The 21,189-nt window shown below is 39.3% G+C and overlaps 1 protein-coding gene across 1 annotated transcript; it reads left to right on the forward strand.

Moving 5' to 3' along the window:
* The first annotated feature begins 506 nt into the window (after positions 1–506).
* Positions 507–19,603, forward strand: LOC139142536 (mucin-17-like). Its single transcript, XM_070712494.1, has 8 exons — positions 507–756; positions 10,433–11,305; positions 12,082–12,179; positions 13,505–13,569; positions 14,072–14,292; positions 15,268–15,421; positions 16,163–16,366; positions 17,716–19,603. The coding sequence occupies exons 1-8, from the start codon at positions 666–668 to the stop codon at positions 18,152–18,154; spliced, it is 2,145 nt and encodes a 714-aa protein (XP_070568595.1). The 5' UTR covers positions 507–665; the 3' UTR covers positions 18,155–19,603.
* The last annotated feature ends 1,586 nt before the right edge of the window (positions 19,604–21,189 follow it).

Here is a 21,189-nt window from a genome sequence, read left to right on the forward strand (position 1 = left end):
TATCACTATGACAACCACCACCATCACCACCGCCACCAATACCATCATCATCATAACCATCATCATAATCATCATCATCATCCTCATCCTCATCATCATCATCCTCATCAACGTCACCTTAAATGTGAGTAGCATTATTAACTCCTTTACGGAGTTTCTCTTTAACGAATTTTCCCTAGCCCAGTTTTGTTTTTACTCAACAATTTAATTTGCTAAATAATCTTTCTCAAGATAGAATCGATGGGACTCGGTATTGATATTCGAGCGTCTTCGAGTATTTATGGACTTAGCAACTGTAATTCCTTTATAATTTCGCATCCTTCCCTAATTAATCAACAATTCAACACCTGTCACACATATGCACTGCCGTGCTATATGCACTGCCGTGCTATATGCACTGCAGATGTACGCGTTCTGGTGTGTTTCCTGGTAACCTCTACACACATTGAGCGAACCTAACCACGCCCAACTTATATGCAGAACGCCACTGTGCGCTCATGAGGAATTGGGCCAAAGTACCCCGAAATTCACGCCCGGATACGACCAACACCCTGTGCTATGCTCCCCTCCGAGTCGTGTGATTTTGTTCCTCGTACCGAGTAAAAGACTGGATCACGTCTCATGACAGTTACCGTTTCGCTCAACGGACCAATCTTTATTCTATCATGAAAATCAATCCATTCTCGGTGAACTTTCTGGCTCTGGGGTGTATATTAAGCTTGGCCATCCTCACAGCAGACGCCGTGGACAATCAAGGTAAATAAGTGTATTCCTCGCCATCTTGTCAGTATGTACTTATTTTTTATAACTGTAAGTCTAATCACACTCACGTACCAACACTGGCACATATCAAACATAAAGCTCAGGTAGGTCTCTGAACACTCAATATAATTATTTGATTGAATGTACTCTGTAGTTCAGGAGAAGTGATGACCTAAAAAGTTTTGGTGTTTCATGCGTGTGTGCGGGTAGTAGTTATACCTGCATTACAGTACAGCGTGACAATACAGACATGAGTTATGCGGATTCGAAGAAGGGTTGGCCAGCGATAGATAGATGCGACAGCTGCCGGTATCTCACTATGTTAGCAGCTGAGACGATCGTATCGCCATCCGATATCGAGTCAGTACTCAGGACTGACCTTTTATCAGGTCCTGTCAATGAATGAAGACAGCAGCCTAACGGGAATACTGTGGAAAATTCTCCTCAGAGACGGAAAAGACACATCCAACTTCAATCCCCGAAACGTGTAAACTACCATTCAATTTCGCAGTGACGATAGCTGAGAATTACCAGGAACTGTAGTGTATACGCCTATTCCCACTGATAAAACACATTACTTATAGAATATGACGGACATCTTAGACAGCTAGCCCACACGTAGGCGAGTACACTTTACTCGTAGGTCTATCGGTAGTCCGAACCGAGGTTTGAATATTACACAAACGTATTTTCGTAAAATCCCCTTGTACAAACCAGTAGTTTACGTTGATGAGGTAAATGTGGTCGACAAAATGAAGATTATATTTCCCGATGCTGTTGTAATATCAATATTACGCCGACCTTCAGTTTTATTTGCTGGAATTCTGCCATTCCAACTTCAAAAAATTGGCTCTCAATCATATTTGAGTTAAGGTAGTATACACCTCGAAAGTTAAAGGCTTAAACTTTTGCTCAAACTTTCTTAAACGAAACTTTCAACCATTCTCTTACCAAATCAACAATAAAAATCGGGGATCACCTTGCAAGGTTCGGAACTAGCGAAACAGATTGCCCAACATTTTGCAATTATTGAAATTCAAAATGGCCGCCATTCCTGTGTTTACTCTATGGGGGGAAATTAAATTTCGGATTTTCGAAAAACAAAGACGTCGAAAGAGTTTCTTTCTCCAAGAACTTTAAAATGAGTCGCAACAAGTGGTAGATAAGAAAAGAATTATAGAAATTTGAGAGTCCGCTTGTCTGTCCCCGAGGCGCGTTCTAGCAAAATGAGGGCCCAGCCATATTTACAGTCACAAACGAGGGAGTTTATGTCAACCAATATGGGGACTTAATGACAGTTTAAGGAATCTATGCATGGAACTATATGCCCATTTGAGACGACAAGCTGGACAGCAGAGAAGCCCGTACCAGCCTATGCAGGTCTGACTTTATTAAGCCAACCCTTTAAATCACACCCATGCCGACATTTTTTACGAGCCAGGAGATTTGGCAAAAGTCGCTCAGAAAGTTATCAAAATGGCATCTCATCAAAATCAGCCGTACCACATACATCAAGAGACGACGTGGCGTTTGCCTTTGTCAAGTTGGATGTCAGCATGAATCGTTATGGTACCTGTGGCACTTGCTTGTTCTACCGGGGACCAGAGGAATTTTCCTGCAATTTTTATTAGTGGCAAATACCTAAGTAAGTTCATCTCAAATCCCCGTCGACGTGTTATAATAATTTATCGGCCCATTCCTATAAACCTTTCGCGAGTACCATCCCGGACCCTACAGTAAGGTGACTTATTGACTTTTGCGAACTATGTGTATAATTTTTGTATGAAATCTATTCGTTATGATAAATGGTCTTTTGACAAGAGTTCTTTATTGTTCTCACCCGGCTCCGACATGGCCCCGTGAGATAAAAAATCACAGCGTGACGCATCAAAATTCGTGGGCATTTATTGTCTGAGAAGAAGATTAATCAAAATTTCCAACCTGAAAACAAATAACCTAGCATGAAAAATCGCTGATATGAAATTCCCAAAACCCCCCATATGTGTAGCTTAAACATAAAGCGCCAATTTGATCGTTTAGGGTGCAGTAAGAAAGCGCCTGGCACGCTACAGTTACCGGGCAGCAAGGGCACGTGTGATGGCACAGATTTGTGCTGTCCCGAAAAGACCTCTGGGTCAAGTTGACGGACAATGCTTTACAGAAAGTGCTATTGGATGATATGGCACTAAACTTATATTATAGTGGTACTTGATTTTGACCCGGTTACTTGATTATTTTAAGGTAGAACGCACCTCGGGGACGGACATTCGGACTCTCAAACTTTTACAATTCTCTTCTCATACACCACATGTGGGGGTTCATTTTAAAGCTCTTGGTGAAAGAAAACTGTTCACCAGCTTAGTTTTTTGAAATTCGAAAATTTTTATTTTTCTCCATAGCGTTAACACAGGGATGGCGGCCATTTTGAATTTCTAATATCGGTAAATCCTGGGTAATTTGTTTCTCTAGTACAAAAATTTGCACGGTGACCCCCTATGTTTATTCTTGATTTTGAAAGAGAATGATTGAAAGATTCCTTGAGGAAAGTTAGAGCAAAAGTTTAAGTCTTTCACTTTCGAGACGCATACAACCTTAAATACATAAACACAGCACAGGTAACAACCCGTACGATTCGTTCACAGTTACTTCTCCGAATGCCCGTCAAATCAATAATTCGGCGGAGCGCCCTTGCTCAAAACCATCAATAAGGGGTGCGTGGCACCAAAACTGCACTTCCAAAGACTGTAACGCTGTTTTTTGTCGCCATTCGACGCGACCGAATGCATCAGTAATGCCCGTTTCGTTTGAGATAAGGCTCGGTCGGCTTCATCAGATGTTCCCGTCCCAATTAACCCATGACTCTTGGACTTGAGAAGGGGGCCACACCCAGAAGTTTCGGTCAAGTGCTCCGGACAACGATGGCCAAACACTGAACAGGAACACAAAAAGCTTATCAAAGTTAAAGCAAACATTAACAAGATGATCAGTACCCAATATTTACCAATACATTCTCTTGATGTATTGCCGTACACGACGCTAATAAATCATGTGCCAAGTTTTGGGATAGTTGAGTTGTCAAGGGCAAGGGAATGGCAGGCAAAAGAGTCACTGGGAATACCAGGTCAAATTCCAATATATCTGACGATATTATTATTATTTATTATTATTATTACACTTTATTTAAAGAGGGTAATCTGATTACAGTAAAGTAATTGTAATTTCCATCAGAGCCCTCATGAAAAGAAAGCAAAATACACAAACAAATCATCGATTAAACAAAAACGTATGGAATAGACGAATAGAAGATGTCGAAGACAAAGGAAAAATAGGCTAGTCTAAGTCAGAGCCTTCATTACAATATTTCATGAAAAGATAACAATGCAGTTTTGATTTAAACGTCGACAAGGCTTCACAGTCACGGATAGTTGGGGGAATGGAATTCCAGATTTTAGTAGCTCGATATACAAATGATCTTTGACCCATGCTTGTCCTAAACATTGGTGGGTAAAGGTTACCATTACTAGAACTACGAACTATATTGTGACTTTGATTGGTAATTGTCGAAGAACTTTATTATTGGACATGAAATCAGGCAGCGGATCTGGCGACACTCGCTCGATGCGTGCTAATTGAACAATCAGTCACCATTTATGATAGAGTGTGTAAACTACCTAGGGGTAGGGGTTGAGGAAATTGCAAGGCATACAGCAACGAAACCAACGATTACTTAATAATGTAAATACATTCTGAGTAATAACAGTAAATTATAGAAACAATAAAAGTGCATATACTTTCCTGTTTGCTCTCCTTGACAACAAAATATAACCGAACAAATTTAAAATGTATAGTTCACAAAGATCAACGCACTGAGCGTTCAGTACAAATTCCGAGCGGCAATGTGTGTGCGATTCTGTAACTCAGTGGTTGCATAATTGCAGTTCTTCAGATTAAGTTCATCTTGTAGCAATCAGCTTTATTTTGGGAATGACTAGTAGTGCATAAATAAACTCGTGTCCAAGATGCGACTGTGCATACACATTGGCACTCATCCAACGAGCGATATCCGCTGTCTGATAACATGTTGAATTAGACGAGAGCCTTAGTCTCACTGTCGTCAGTGAACTCACTGGCTAATAGCCCGGCTTACTGCCTGCTTAATTTGCCGTCAAGAGGCCAGTAACTCTGACTTGATGATATTTTTCACCCTTTCCTTTTTAATATCAACCATAACAGTATTCAGTTTTGAAACTCAGCCTATGAATGATCAGACTGCAGTGTTGTTCTCGATAAGTGAATTCTGGTCCGGACTAGAATTCAAATGTAAACAATAACAGTGCATTTTACATATATAGACGCTGTGCTTGTATTTGCTAAATGGTGGTTTTATCAAAATGCTCTTGGGAACAGAACAAGAATTTGCATTTGACATAAAACACAAATAATGAAAAAAAATATCATAAAAAGCTAAAGTTATCGATTTTTTAACTGGTATGTCATAGTCCGCCGCCAAGTTCAAGGAGAACCATAGCATTGACTTTTCATAATATTGCCTTTGTTTCTTTACACACAAAGCATGGGTATTTTCTTGTCCAGAAGTGTGAAGTACAAGTATGGTGTGCCGTACTGTTATTGGACTGAAATTCAGTTACAACAATGACATCGAGCACGTACACATACAGACTGCTTTCTCAGTTTGAATACGAGTCACTTGACATGTTTTGGGGCGTAGAATAAGATAGAGTCTTGTACAAATAAAAAAACGCTTGTAAACGCACCAAATGTTACACTTCAAAGGGGAATTGAGTTTTTCAGAAGTCAACCATGTAACTGTTTGACTGACATTCCATGTGTTCGGCTAAACACACCACGCCATCGCGCGGCGTGTTTCTTATGGTGATAGAATATGTCAGCCATATAACAGTGCGACAGTGGTATGGCAACATCAACAGTGAAGAACATTTCGTTCACTGGTTGACATAAATTGCTTTCTAATTTTGAAAAAAAATCGGGGGAAAACATAATTTCAAGCAATATATTTGATGTTGATTTCACTCGTAAAGATAGCCTATCAAAAGATCCATCGAAGTGACATTTCTCGACAGCATGTGCGCGCGCAGGCATGCTGGACACGCAGCTAGATGCTACATACAACTTTCCGTCTTAAGACTTAGTAAGAGACACTGCGATGACGTCATTCATCTCTAATAATATCACCACGTCTAGTTTTCAGAACTGTTGCGTACTTCTTTCACATCAAATCCGGTTGGAAAGAATAACGACGACTGTGTCATATTCTCCCTTTTCAAATGCATTCCGAACAGACGATTTCAAAATCTGAACCTCTTCTGTCGGTTGGTGAACAAGTTATGTCTTCTTTGCGCCCGTGAATAGATACATTTTCAATGTCATAAGGGCAAACCTGTAGTGATACTTTGACCTTCATTGGGACAAGGTCGCTGCTTTGGATATCAGTTTAATCAGTCTAATGTGATTTCAGAATCGAGTTACATTTTCTGAAACTTGCTGAAAGAGTGGAGGACCAAACACACCTTCGATACGGCCCAATGGCAGAACAGATCAAGAAGTGGAAATTAAATCTAATTCATGTTTTGCATCCGAAATGTTGCTGCACTGACAAACCTTAAATATGACCGAAGATTACAAAGATCGTTGAGTTACGTTCACATCATGTATAAACATTTGTTTTCAGTTCATGGTTGATTTTAAACCTGTAAAATTGAGATAGACATTCTAAGCTTATTCGTCAAATCCAAAGTACGCGATATACAACAAGACTTTGATCAATGAGACAAATTTATCGCTGCTTTCGTGAAAATCATGCTCTAAGGTAGACCAATAAAAAAGGTAAAGTGTGCACTCCAGTCTTTGTGGAAACTTTAACGTATCTGTCTTCATATTCTGCTGACGTATTCAAAGTGACCGGCACTGGCTCATCGAGGGTGACCGCTACAGGTAAAGAAAAAAGTTTACAACTTAGGATAAAAGTGCAGTAGGCCAAAAGACAGTTAGGCAAAAAAGTTCTCATTCTAAATTCCAGTAAAGAAATGATGCGTTGTCACGCTTTTTTGTTTGAGGTCAAGAAATGCAAAGACAGACAGGAAAATAAGAACAAACACACAAATGTCGACATTGTAATTCTGACACGCTGTAGTTGATGATGATAAATTGACTGTTCAGAACTAGAACTGTACAAGTGTGTATACCTGATCAAACAGATATTACCATTTTCCTGCCGTGTGTAGAGTAATTTTCATGTTTTTGCATTTATTTTTTTGGCAAATGAGCATGAAAAATAGTCTGACGATGGTCAGCTAGATCGACGCGCGCAAGGATACGAAACAGAACTGTTTTTGACCTTATGGTGCAACTCATAACATAATATGCTCATTATTTTTTTATAAATTCTTTTTAAAAAGGAAAGACAGAAACTAAGACAACGGTATACCTCAGCGTTCTGGGATTTGATATGTCCTTATCTTGCGGTGAAAACTTTCACATTGTCTCAAATTCGCATTGCATTTTGTAATTTCGACCAAAAGAAACGACTCCTTTCACAAGCGCAAACCAATCTATTAATCCTCAAGATAAAATACTACGAAAGAATAATATAAGGTGATTTACTATATACCGGGATTTATGCGCGTGTCCCAGTAAATCGTGCAGCGGAGGTATCAATGATTATCAATGTGTCAATGAGAATGGATGATAATCCATGATAATCAATGATAATATACGAGTATGCAAATTATCTTCTTCACAAGCCCAAATTATTGCAATCACGGCTCTGCAGCTTCGGAAGCTTAAGACAAAAGGTTCTGACGTTTTCGCATTACTTAATGCCAGAATACTTCTGCATTTAATTTGAAAATTTATGAACATGTCCATTCTCATACATTGCACTCGCAAAACAAGATTAACAGTCTATCTGACACTCTTCGCTACCTGTAAAATACATGTCTAAATTACCAAATAAAACGAATCATTTTAAGTCTTTCCTGTCATATAGGCTCAAAATCTTTCGCTCAGGTCATGTATGCATTCATGAATTCAATAAAGTTTTGCGTTGCATTAAGATGAAATGCGCATCGGGTACAGATATTCGTACTCTCAAAGTCTTTTCTGATCTACCATTATTTGTTGAGGCTCATTTTAATGTTCTTGGCCCCGGAGTAAGAAATGTTTTCACTGTCTTAGTTTTTCGAAAATCGAAAATTTTTCCCATGTAGAGAACACAAGGATAGCGGCCATTTTGAATTTTAAATATCAGTAAATGTAATATGTTTCTTTAGTACCAAACTTCGCCGCTGACCACAGATTTTTACTTCTTGATTTGGCAAGAAAATAATTAAAAGTTTCATTCACGAAAGTTTGAACAAAAGTTTAGGTGTTTCACTTTCGAGGTGCGTAGTTATATGTATCTGAAGTGTTCCTACCTAATATAAATAGATGAAGAACATTTCGAGAGCAAGATTGTTATATTTGTATTGTTTGTATTGTTGTATATCATTTGTATCGTTGTCGTCATTGTCGGTACAATTTTATGTTTTTGATAGAGTCAGTCATGTCACTTACGATAGGATCCATGCAAACTCTCCGGCATTTCGTAGAGACAATAATGACATTTTAGAAACGATGAAATGCATATTTTACTCAAACTCTGAATATAAATGAAAGGCGAAACTCTTATCGCAGTTTCTGTGTTTTGACTCAGATTATCTTAAAAAATATCAACCATGAACAAATAATACACTATTTGCGTCGCGGGAATGTACGAATATTTGATTGCGAAGATTTAGCTTAGCCTTCAATGACCAGGTAAAGGGGTAATCTTAATGTATATGTGTCAATTTCTAAATTGAACTCTTTTAGTTTTGTTCGTCCCCTCCCCTCTTACAACAAAATCAAATGTACTTTTCCTTACAGATCACCGACTTAAATAGAGTATTAGGCAGTATGTGCCTAGAAAGTGAAAGACTTAAACTTTTGCTCAAACTTTTCTCAAGGAATCTTTCAACTATTCTCTTTCAAAATCAAGAGTAAAAATCGGGCGTCACCGCGCAAATTTTGGTACTAGAGAAACAAATAACCTAAGATTTACTAAGCCGGTGAGCAGTTTTCTTACACCAAGAGCTTCACAATGAACCCCCACAAGTGGTGTATCAGAAAAGAATTGTAAATGTTTGAGAGTCCGAGTATATGTCCCCGAGGCGTGTTCTATCTTATCTGTCCCCGAGGCGTGTTCTACCTTAAGTTTGAGTGCATACTTGACCACTGTACCGAACGGAGCAGGGATCATATTTACTTTTAAAAAGCTGTCAACTTTTTCAGAAATTTTGTTTGTATATGCGATCAAACAAAAACGATTTCTGTCACTTCTGAGTAAAAGAATTGCTGCCCACTCTATGCATGAATGACTGTATCACGGTTAGATCGCAAGGTTAAAGGTCATCACTTTGTGGACTCAGTGTATTACTCCCAATATGTAAATAATAAATCTAATATGTAATACTAACTAAATATGAAAATTGGGTTAGTACTATCGGTCCAGTATATAATCGTCAGCACGTAAACGTGTGGTCGTTTTCACGTACCGCAGTGTTCCATGTCTATACTTTGCATTGGCACTATCGTAAGTTTGGTGCACTTGAAATCTCGACGCTGAATCTAATCACAATATCATAGATTCCTGGTTTCTACAACATGATGCACGTAGAAAGCTGTCTCAAATCACATTCGTTTGAATACACGACTCGCGAACGACAAATTGGAGTGTATTTCGCTGATTGGTACTATGAAGGCCAACATTTCAACACGTGCCTGCAAGTGCTTACACTTGTCATAAATGACCTATTAAGGTAGTATGTGCCTCGAAAGTTGACATAATGCCAAAGTTTAGCTCAAGCTTTTCTTAATGAAACTTTCAACCATTCTCTTACCAAGTCAAGAAAAATTTCAGGGGTCACCATGCAAACTTTGGCACTTGAGAAACAAATCATCCAATATTTACCGACATTTGAAATTCAAAATGGCCGCCATCCCTGTTATAACTCTGTAAGGGGGATGAACTTTCCGATTTTCGAATAACTGAGACGGTGAAATTTTTGTTTCTCCAAGAGCTTCAAAATAAGCCCCCACAAGTGGTAGATCAGAAAAGTATTGTAAAAATTTGAGAGTCCGAATATAATGTACCAAAGGCGCTTCAACTTTAAAGTTCATGCAAATAGACAGTTTGTCATGTTGCAACATGGTAGTATCATGACAGATACTAGTACATCATAAGAAAGTGCGTCTTCTTTGTCAAAGCCCCGCAAATCCACTCCTTGCCTGTGGCCAATCTGAAAAAAGAGAGAACCAAGACATAATGATATAGAAAAACCGCGAAAACGCCATCTATGTCGTCCTCCCATTGCTAATTAATTTAAGTACATTTGTGACGCATTTTACCCTGCAACAAACCTCACATCAAACGAAATTTAATCATATCAAAGCAAGTGACATCAAATCAAATAAACTAATGTAAGATCTTGGATGAAGATTAAGATATATTCTTAATTATTACCTATGCGCTTACCTGTTCGTTTATTTGATAAAAAGTAAACGCTTACTTAAACATATCGTCTAATACCACTCATATGTATCTTAATTCTAGAAAATAGTCCTCCAAGAACGGGAAGGAGGATCAAGAGAGACTACACAAGACAATTACAATTTTCATCAAAGATTTCAAATGTGAATGCGCTTTTCGGCGGCACAACGCCACCACCGACTGGGACAGACATGATGACGAGCACGCAAGATGTGTCAACAGGATACGCCGAGACTGATGTGACGTCCGCATTGATGACAACAACGCCAACGTCGCGATACGGGACGGAAATATGGACGAGTGCACCGAGAGAAACTACAACTTCAATGGGGACAGAATTCACCAGCGTCGGCACTGAAGTCACAAAAACAACCGCGTATAGCACCACCGATGATATGGAAACTGACGTAACAACGTCGCGGACGGCGCCTTTCACGACAGATGCACCCACAGGGTCAGCAACTACGTCTGCTTCCATGACAACAAGACCTACTGGTACAGAAACGATGACAACCGTCTCGCAAAGTACAGCAGACATGGAAACAGACCAGACGACCACAAGAACGGCAACAGCGACTCTCACGACACAACCTACTGGTACAGAAATGACGACAACTGTCTCGCGAAGTACGACCGATATGGAAACAGACCAGACGACAACAGGGACAGCAACAGCGTCATCGACGATGGAATCCAGCCCGACAGAGCCAACATCGACACAGTCGACAGCGACCCCTACGTTGGAATCCACAATGACTTCGCTCTCCTCGACGGCATCAATAGCGACCTCAGCGGTAACGAGTGACACCACGCACAGGACAACTGACATCAAAATATCTTCTTCTCCAGCAACGACAAGAAGGGTCACAACAGTAGCAAGAACGACACGAGCGCATGTGATCGGGCCACTGCCTGAAGAGGAGCCAGATTATCCAGGTAACTGCCAAGTTCAATGACACTTTGGGCCAAAATCTCAACTCACTTTAAAGGGTGAATATCCACAGTTGAGCATGTATAAGACGGCCACGAGCAACTATTTGCACACTGAGGATTACGTTATTTTACAAAGTTTATATAAAATGCCCCCCCCGGGGAGGGGGGGGGGGGTGAGTTAAAATGCAAATAAGTCATTTCAGTGCTTGATCCAGTCGCATATAAGAGATACTTTTGGTGAGTATACCTCCTGACCAAGCCGGAACGAGAGAAAATGGTAATGTGTGAATTGACATGGATTTTTGTCTTGTCCCGTTTGTCCCTGTTTTCAGATGCACTCCCTTGCCCTTATAATCTTACTGTGATTGAAACTTGCCTCCAATAGTATGATTTCGGTCGGTTACGTACCAGCTACATCGGATTCCCGTAATGGAAGCGCAAGTCGGAATAATTTCAGCATTGCAGACAGTCGAACTACATGACACGTACACTCTGATGGAATGACTTACAAGGAAACATAGTTAGGATAAAATAAAATCACCGATTTATTCATATTATATTGCTTTGATTGTAGTGTTGTTGAAAATTTTGATATTGAAACTATTTTGCGATGGCTTCAAATATATGTTTTCATGTCGTCGCAGATTTCGAAGAGGTCGCGCAGATGTTGAAAATGCCGAATGAGGAAAAAGTACACACCAGAAGCAATAAACACTATCTGGAACTGGGTCTACTCTTTTCTCTGTTTTTAAACTAAACCTTTTTTTCTGTAACCGTAGAGGGAGAGGAACCACAGAAGACCTATTTTTATGACATGGTGTTGAATTATGCCGCCGATGTCAGCGAGGAAGAAGTGAAGACAGACGTCGAAAAAATTGTGAGTTTGGGTTTTAATTAACAACCTCTTTTAGCAACATAAGTGAACTGAATGCGCTCTTCGGTTTCAGCCGATGAAGTGTATGCAGTATGTTTGTAAAGTGAAAGTTTCGTTTTCTCTGACATTTTAATTATTGTCACAAGTGGATGTTAAAATTTCGTTAAATATGCAATTAATGACCAATTTGCATGAAAAATTCAAAATGTTTTTCTTATGACCAACATCACAAGCAAAATTCGTCAAATCTCATTCAAGAGATACAGGCAAAAGTTCATAAGTTGTTGAAATATCCGTTGTAAATCTCTACCTGTTTACTCAATTTGTTAATGGGCAATATCTGTTCCAAGTTTCGTCAAATTTGGTGCGATCATATAATAGATTACGTATAGCTTCGAATTCAATTCAATCTTGTTGAATATGCAAATTAGATATTAACTGGGCCGACTAAGGACGACATTTCGCACTCTCATTGGTAGTTTAAAACCAGGACCGACTCAGACATGACCTTAACTATGAAGAGGGAATACCTATATATGTGGAAGATTTGATTCCAATGCGATGAGTTATTCCTTAGATAACGCGCCTGTTGTGGATGTGTGCAATTAGTTGTTATACGAATGCTAACTGAATGATACAGTTTTGCCGATTCCGCGTTGTATTAAGGTGCAAAATCCTGAATGACGTACGTACAAATCAAAACTCCAAGGAAGGAGAGTTGCAACCATTGTAGCATGAGGTCAAAACATTGCTGAGATAAAATTCTAATCGTGTCGCTGGGTATCATTAACTTGGATATGTAGAAACTGTTGACATGGTCTGGTATCGCATCACGAGCTGTCCCAAGGCGCCAAAGACATTTTCTGTGATTTCAAATGTGCAAAACCCCTTCTTCATAATCGAAACGTCGAAACTTTTCACAAATCGACATTCGAAAGGGTCTCGTATCGCATCACGACGGGTAAAGGGCGCCAAAGACATTGTACCTGGCTGTAAACACTTCTTCATAATCCCACATCTTCTTTCCTATCGTCTCGACTACTAGTACTGTTTCCCTGTCTCTTCAGCTCACACGTTTTGCTCTATACCTCTTAGCTTATCTGTTTTCTTTCCCGTGTATCTACCTCTACTTTGACGCTTTTCCTCTGTTATTTCTTTGTCTCTGTCTGTCTGCCTCTGTCTGCCTCTGTCTGTCTGTCTGTCTGTCTGTCTGTCTGTCTGTCTGTCTGTCTGTCTCTCTGTCTGTGTCTCTGTCTCTGTCTCTGTCTCTCTCTCTCTCTCTCTGTCTGTCTGTCTGTCTGTCTGTCTGTCTCTCTCTCTCTCTCTAGTTTTGCCCTTATTACGAAGAATATAAAGCTGAGTTGCAGGCCTTTATTGACTGCTTTGTCACAAAGTAAGTAACTACTCGAAATGATTAAAAAACATAGCGGTCGAACTAAATCTCTTTAGTGACGGAACGTATCGTAGCGAATTAGCTGTGATTAGTTTCTGTGCGAAAATAATTTTTGATTATAACTTCTCAGTCGTTAGCAAAGTCATGTGTTGTGTGATGGCGCATCTGTTTTTATATCAATAATTTATGTCATTAATAACAATGCATTACTTGGGAGAGTGGAGAAGAAAAAATATTTCAGAGGATTAGAAGACTACGAAGGCTGTTCTTGGCCGATAGCTTGCAGATGTTTACCCCATAGGGAAGGTCCAAGGTCACAGAAAAATATGAAAAATAATGCTTTAAAAATCTTCTTCTCAAAATTTGCAAGGCCTGTGACACTGACATTTGGCATGAAGGAGATTGGTGTCTAGTTTTTTGTTCATATTGACAATAGAGTGTTCAGTTGGGTAATTTGATAATTCATTAAAGGTTTTCATGAGTTTCGATTTATTTCCCCAAGTGTCACGTCAGCAAGTGTTTTTGCAAGATCGAGCGCCAGCCTGCAATCCAGTAAGAACGTGTCTGTTTCTTATGACGTCATCTACGACGCCACAAGTGAAATAGCTGACTTGAGAGCGGATGAAATCTACGAGATGTCCGGCTTGAGAGAAGATCTCGACAACGGCACCATCGAGGGAAATTTCACTGTGGTTCAACAGCCGTGTGACTCGGAGTGCGGTGGTAAGTGGAGAGAACGGCGACCGTGATGCTGGATCGTTCAAAATTGGAAGTATTTTGGAGATTGCTATCAGTCAGACTAAAAGATCCGTCGCCTGAGGACGTTCTATATATTAACTACGCTTCCCTCCCCTTGAGGGGGAGCGTAGAGAGCGCCCTCGAGCGACGGATCTTACAGTCTACGGTCAGACCTGCATTCAGATCCTCACGGAAACTCCGTGAAAAAGGAAGTACTTTTGCCCATTTTATAAGGCAACGTCTAACCCTTTGGGTCCTCTGTGTTTTACGCCAAGTGTCGCGGCCGCGCTCTTCATTGGCCAAGCTCCTTAAGTTAATATGCGCCTCGAAAGTGAAAGACTTAAACTTTTGCTCAACCTTTCCTCAATTAAACTTTAGACCATTTTCTTACCAAAGCAAGAATAAAAATCAGGGGTCGTTGTGCAAAATTTGGTACTAGCGAGTCAAATTATCTATGATTTCGTGTATTTGAAATTCAAAATGGCGGCCATCCCTGTGTTAACTCTATGGCGCAAAATACAATTTTCGATATTTGAAAACAAAGACTGTCAAACCTTTTCTTTCACCAAGAGCTTTACAGTGAGTCCCGCAAAAAGAAGTAGGTCAGAAGAGAATTGATAGAATTTGAAAGCCCGAATTTCTGTCCCCGAGGGGCGTTCTACCTCAAGAGAATGACCTTACTAAGACCAGAAATGGTCAAAAGAGAAATGGAAGAGACGTGAATGGAAAGTGCCGAGAATTAGTAGAGTATTATCTGATCAAATTGGTTCCATAGCAAGAGACACATTTTCTCTGATTCAATAACGATAATGCGACGTCAGTTCATCGAAAAGTATCTTACCGCTCGTTGCCATACTGCTGTGCTCGGATTTGTTGTCTTTTTAATGTTTATAAGTATATTCTGACTTCAGCTGTTTATCCTGTGTTTGTTTTGATGATGTTTTGATGTTGTTCTGCTAGAACTGGAAGTTGACTGGTGCGGGAGCGCAGTATGCGAAACCGACTTGACTCCTAAGGACACTGGAATTAGCTGTACTTGCGAATCGAACTGTTTATATGGACACTGCCAAAATGACGGTATATGTGAACATCCCGATTCAGGCATCGCGTGCACGTACGTATAATGTGGAAACTCTCTAATATTATGTATATATTACACCGTCAAATTACGATGTTTCGGGGTTTCCAATTACGTCACGTTTTTGGGTGTGATTTCATCAAAATAATACGGACAGCGGTTTAATTGCCAACATGTCCTTACACGCATTGGTGTGGTGGCGTGCTATTCTAGTTATACTGATTGATTCTCTAGCGAATAACTTCATTAATTAAAGTAGTTCACAATCATATCGGTCAAAACTCCCGTTGGCTTGCTAAGGTTGATGACAAACCCTTCATTTGCAAACTGTCATGGTTTATTGGTGATCTACAACAATATGGCTGATCGAAGCTGTGCGATGTCATTTTTTAAAATACGCAGATACCAAGATACATCATACATGTAGATGAATAGAAAAACTAAAACAAGATATATATATATATAATATATATATATATATATATATTATATATATATATATATATATATAGATAGATAGATAGATAGATAGATAGATAGATAGATAGATAGATAGATAATGGATAGATGCATAGATACATAGATGCATGCATACGCACACACATACATACATACATACATACATACATACATACATACTACATACATACATACATACATACATACATACATACATACATACATACATACATACATACATACATACATATCAGACATATCAGACATTGTACAAATGCTAGTTTATTATATTGCGATTTCTCTAAATCAATTTCACAGATGCCGTTCTGGTAATGGATGGTATTACTTCGGTAGTCAGTGTGAACAACTATGGTATCGTTGGTACGGCTTCGCCATCTTCGGCGGTGTTGTACTAGCCCTGTTTCTGGCCATAATCGTGATTGTTGTCTGTTGTTTAAGACGGAGACAGAAGGACATCGAACAGGTGAAGGCCGAGTATGCTGCGAAAAAAGGAAAGACCAGGTAGGACTGTAAACTAGCAGAAGTGAGTGATAAATAAGAATCTGACTGCTGCGGCCATGAAAATCTGCTCTGATAATTCTCTTAGATTTACCTTCCGTCATTATGGTCACTATTATAGAAACAAATTCTTTCGCTCGGAGTATCAAATAGCTTATCAACCTTTGAAAGCAATAATATTTAAATACTAATTTTGTTGTCAGGTAAATCGATGATTTTAGTTCCAATTTGGTCCGAATAGTAAAATGAAAAAAATGTGGTTGACAAAAAGTACTAGAGAATGGAAAATTCTTCACAAATCCCAACCAACAAGATACGATGCATTAGTTTTGTAGGATTATGTATATAGCCAACACTGTGTTAAGGTAAAGGGCGACGAATTCGGACGCGCACACGCTTTAGAAATTGAACGTTTCTGCGCAGTTTTAGCTCCAGCCTGCCGCAAATGGGTTATTTTGTAGCGCATGTATTTAACATCACCTGTCATTGTTGAAATTGCGCTTTTACCTAATTTTTTGATCCAGTCTCTTAGAAATACATGTGACCTTTAACCTTGTCATATTTTGACCCCCTAGGAAGCTGGTTTTTATTCAATATGAGCGCAAAATTAACATTTCTCTCCCATTTACATGGCGCATATTACCCATTCACCTGGAGATATTGTAAAAAGTAGCGTGGTGACACCCTTTTATTAAAAGTGTAAACTAAATGGTATTATGTCAGGATTTTATTCGCCAAGTTTGGTCAAAATGACACCATTCAAAGCGACAGGAAGAAAGTTCGAAAATTATGTAGTGATATAATTTCGATATCGTCATTTTGGAATCGATACTTATGTTAAAATTTCTTTACAAACATCATGAAAACTATACATTCAATAGATATGGATCTTAATTCTTGGTATATATTAAAATTAACTCATTTGCTAAGCGTTTTATAATTGCTTTCTTTAGTTTAAGTGAATTATATCATTTTTATTTATTTCTAACGACGCCATTTTAACGTCCGTTTCCATGGAAACGAGCTAGGTGACCCCCATTTTTTATTTCATTTTTGCACTTGCACAACTTCCAAGAATATTTGTGCAAAGTTTCAAGAAAATGACACCACAACCTAATTTTGACGTAATTCGTAGTACTTCACCTTAAAGGGGCAGTCCGGAATCCCGGATTCTCACACTAGTCATTGTTGACATTGAGTATTACCATGGTGCTAGCCCTTTTTCCATTGAAATTGTCATCCAATCGTTTAATATGTTTTTAGATGTAGCTGATAAATAAGCTGCCCCTTTAAACACTCCGTCTGTTCACAAATGGTATTCCACAATAACTTGATCCAATACTCTCTTTCAGAAAATCTGAATACTCCGCGAGTTGGCAACCATATTTCAACGAAGCCTTTCAGATTTTTGAGGGCGAAGAAATCGGCTCAACAGATGAAGACGCTGAAGTGCAGGCGCTCGAACGAACCTGGATGGTCGGCCGACGGAGCACAAGGGATTCTGCAGTTGTTAGCGGGACCGGCACAGCGCCTTCTCTGGAGATGAGTGACTTTGGCGGGAGTAATTATGGGTCGTATGACGTCTCCGATGTGGAAATCTTTTGGTCACGTGATATGGCCGAGGCGAGCTTTCCGTCAGACGTGGATGATGGGCGCACTACGCCATCAACCGTTGGCCACGATTCTTTTTACCGAAATATTTTCAGTACTTTTCAAATGCCCGCTGCAAGTGATATTGTGACGGAATCGGACCTCAGACAACACCATGGATTTGAGTATAGCAGCAGTTAGGCGGCAAACGATTGGGAGATACGTCTGGCGACCCATGCAAGTGTGGGTCGTATAGAACTCTCATTTATGAAGGATACGAGATAACGTGACTGCGGCTTTCTCTGAGTCTTGCTACGTTTATTCACCTTGTTCACATGGATTTCGACTGCTTGAAGTATTGCAATCTGTGAATCAGATGAACGGTATAGATCAAAATCTACCATTTTGCTCTTTTTGCACACTATTATCACGAAGGATAAATAGAGCCGTGTTTGCCCGGTTCCATAAGACAGAGGAGTATGTAATCAAGCATACGTTACGTTAGGTTTCAAATGTCCCCCAGTTTTCAACGCAGCTCCCGTCAACTCAACGTCCGCTCGCACGGGTCCGTTACTTCCCCATTTCGGGAAGCATCCAGCTACCTGGACAAGAGACCTTGGCAAGCGAAGATGCCGTCAACCTAATTGACGGCAGGCAGCTGAGCTACTTAGCCAAATTGATGTTGTCCTACTTTTAGCAAATCGGTAGTTCGACGTGGTTGTAAGCCAGTGCACTTGAGATCGAGAGGGGGAGGGGGAGGGGGTGTAACATGCTATAAATAATGAATAATTCGCCTTGTAATATTACACAAACATTATTTATCTCTACGTATGAATATGAATATGAAAAATATTCACGACTATACACTCATATATGCAATGTACTATACATACAAGCACACCCGCCGGACGCTCATCCTGTGTGCATGTGTGAACGTACATAGGAGAGAGAGAGAGAGAGAGAGAGAGAGAGAGAGAGAGAGAGAGAGAGAGAGAGAGAGAGAGAGAGAGAGAGAGAGAGAGAGAGGGAAATTTGTAACGATCTTTTTACACATATGTCGCCAAACGGCTCAGGACAATATATTTCTTTGCGACTTTGGTGGAGATCGACTTTGTGAGATTTCTCACATCTATAATTTACGAAATCACTCTCAATTTCAAGATACATTGATGGCAAATGCTCACACACATATTGTATGAACATTCGAACATACAGAGAGAGAGAGAGAGAGAGAGAGAGAGAGAGAGAGAGAGAGAGAGAGAGAGAGAGAGAGAGATCAGTAATCAGTAATATTTAGAAGGATAGTTTTTATAACAGGTTGTTTGTAGTTGACCAATTAACAATGTGTTCATTCTTTCCTATGTATCTATATTGTTTGTTTTTTTTTTAATTTTGCAAAATTGTATAAAATGATATCTATACCTGCTAATGATGTGCTACTGGGAGGACGGGCCATCCTATACAATGCAATTCTTGACCAGTATTCATTTGTTAATGTGATTCGAGAAAGTTATATTAACAAGTGTTCGATGTTATTTTCAAACAATACTTGTTTTAGCCAGATTGTAAGTCATATTTCGAAAAACACATATCATCCAAGGCTGTACGTCTTTATTTACATATTTAATAATAATTGTATATTGCAAATAATGGAAGCTTTCTCACGTGTTTTTATCTTTATGTATGTATGTATGTATGTATGTATGTATGTATGTATGTATGTATGTATGTATGTATGTATGTATGTATGTATGTATGTATGTATGTATGTATGTATGTATGTATGTATGTATGTATGTATGTGAGTATGTATGTATTTATGTAGCTGTGTATGAAACTATGTGTGTATTTTAATATAATATGTATTTTGTATGCGAGCATGTATGTACATGTTTGCACGTTGGAATTTTTATTATTGTATTGTGACATGATATATTTCTTACATGGGTTTTCTAATTCTTATACACTATAGTAGTGGAATATTTTCGTATCATGTCAAATAAAATCATAGCTCGTCAAACGAGCTGGGAAATTCAGCTATTGGTGACGTTCTTAAAGAAATGGGAAAATGGGTTACGTTGAATGTTAAAAGACGTGCGTAAAAGAGCCATTGAGGATTTTTCTGTGTTGCTTGTTTTAAGATAATTTTTCTATCAAACAACACCCCTCAAAAATTATTAATTTACATTAGGCTATCGCATCCCGCGCCGAGTTGCAGACGCCCTTATTTATTTGCTTGGTAGTTACATAGTATAATCGGGAAAACTAATGTTTTCTTGTAAGGCAAAAAAGAAAAAATTTATACACTGCAAGATCCGAGGTGCAAACTTTTTATAGACTACCCCTTCGCTACGTATTTAAGTGTTGCGAGTGTAGCGAAGGCTAGGAAAAGAAGTCTAATTACAGTGAAATATATCAATGCGCAGCCTTTTTAGATGGGACTATTTTAACATAGAGAGTCTGGTATGGAACAGCTCGGTCTTGCCATCGATTTACATATCGTGAATAATTATGCCTTTAAGAAGAGAAAGAAAGTTGAGAGTAGTAAAAGAGAGAGGGTCATCGGAACTTCGTTTGAACGACCGGGGACCCCTACAAATAATTTAAGAACTATACTAGGGTACGTTGGTGATTGATGAAAGCTAAAACATGATAATTTTCAAGATATGTTGAGGTGATGCATGTAGATATTAAGTATGGAATAGAACGGTAAAGTTGTAAAAGAGCAGTCGCGTCGTTACTCGCCAGAGAGACACCCATCTTGTAGCGTAGTTAAGAACGTGTAGCGAGGTGTAACCAAGTGTAGGAGTAAAATTTTGTGAAAATTGGAGAAGGGGGTGTAGCGGACGTAACGAAGTGTAGCGAGGTGTAATAGGCTGTAAGATGGTCACTTTTTACTCGCCAGAGAGACACCCATCTTGTAGCGTACTTAAGAACGTGTAGCGAGGTGTAACCAAGTGTAGGAGTAAAATTTTGTGAAAATTGGAGAAGGGGGTGTAGCGGACGTAACGAAGTGTAGCGAGGTGTAATAGGCTGTAAGATGGTCACTTTTTACTCGCCAGAGAGACACCCATCTGGTAGCGTACTTAAGAACGTGTAGCGAGGTGTAACCAAGTGTAGGAGTAAAATTTTGTGAAAATTGGAGAAGGGGGTGTAGCGGACGTAACGAAGTGTAGCGAGGTGTAATAGGCTTTAAGATGGTTACTTTTTACTCGCCAGAGAGACACCCATCTTGT

This window comes from Ptychodera flava, chromosome 10, assembly GCF_041260155.1.
Source record: "Ptychodera flava strain L36383 chromosome 10, AS_Pfla_20210202, whole genome shotgun sequence".
Taxonomy (NCBI): Eukaryota; Metazoa; Hemichordata; class Enteropneusta; family Ptychoderidae; genus Ptychodera; species Ptychodera flava.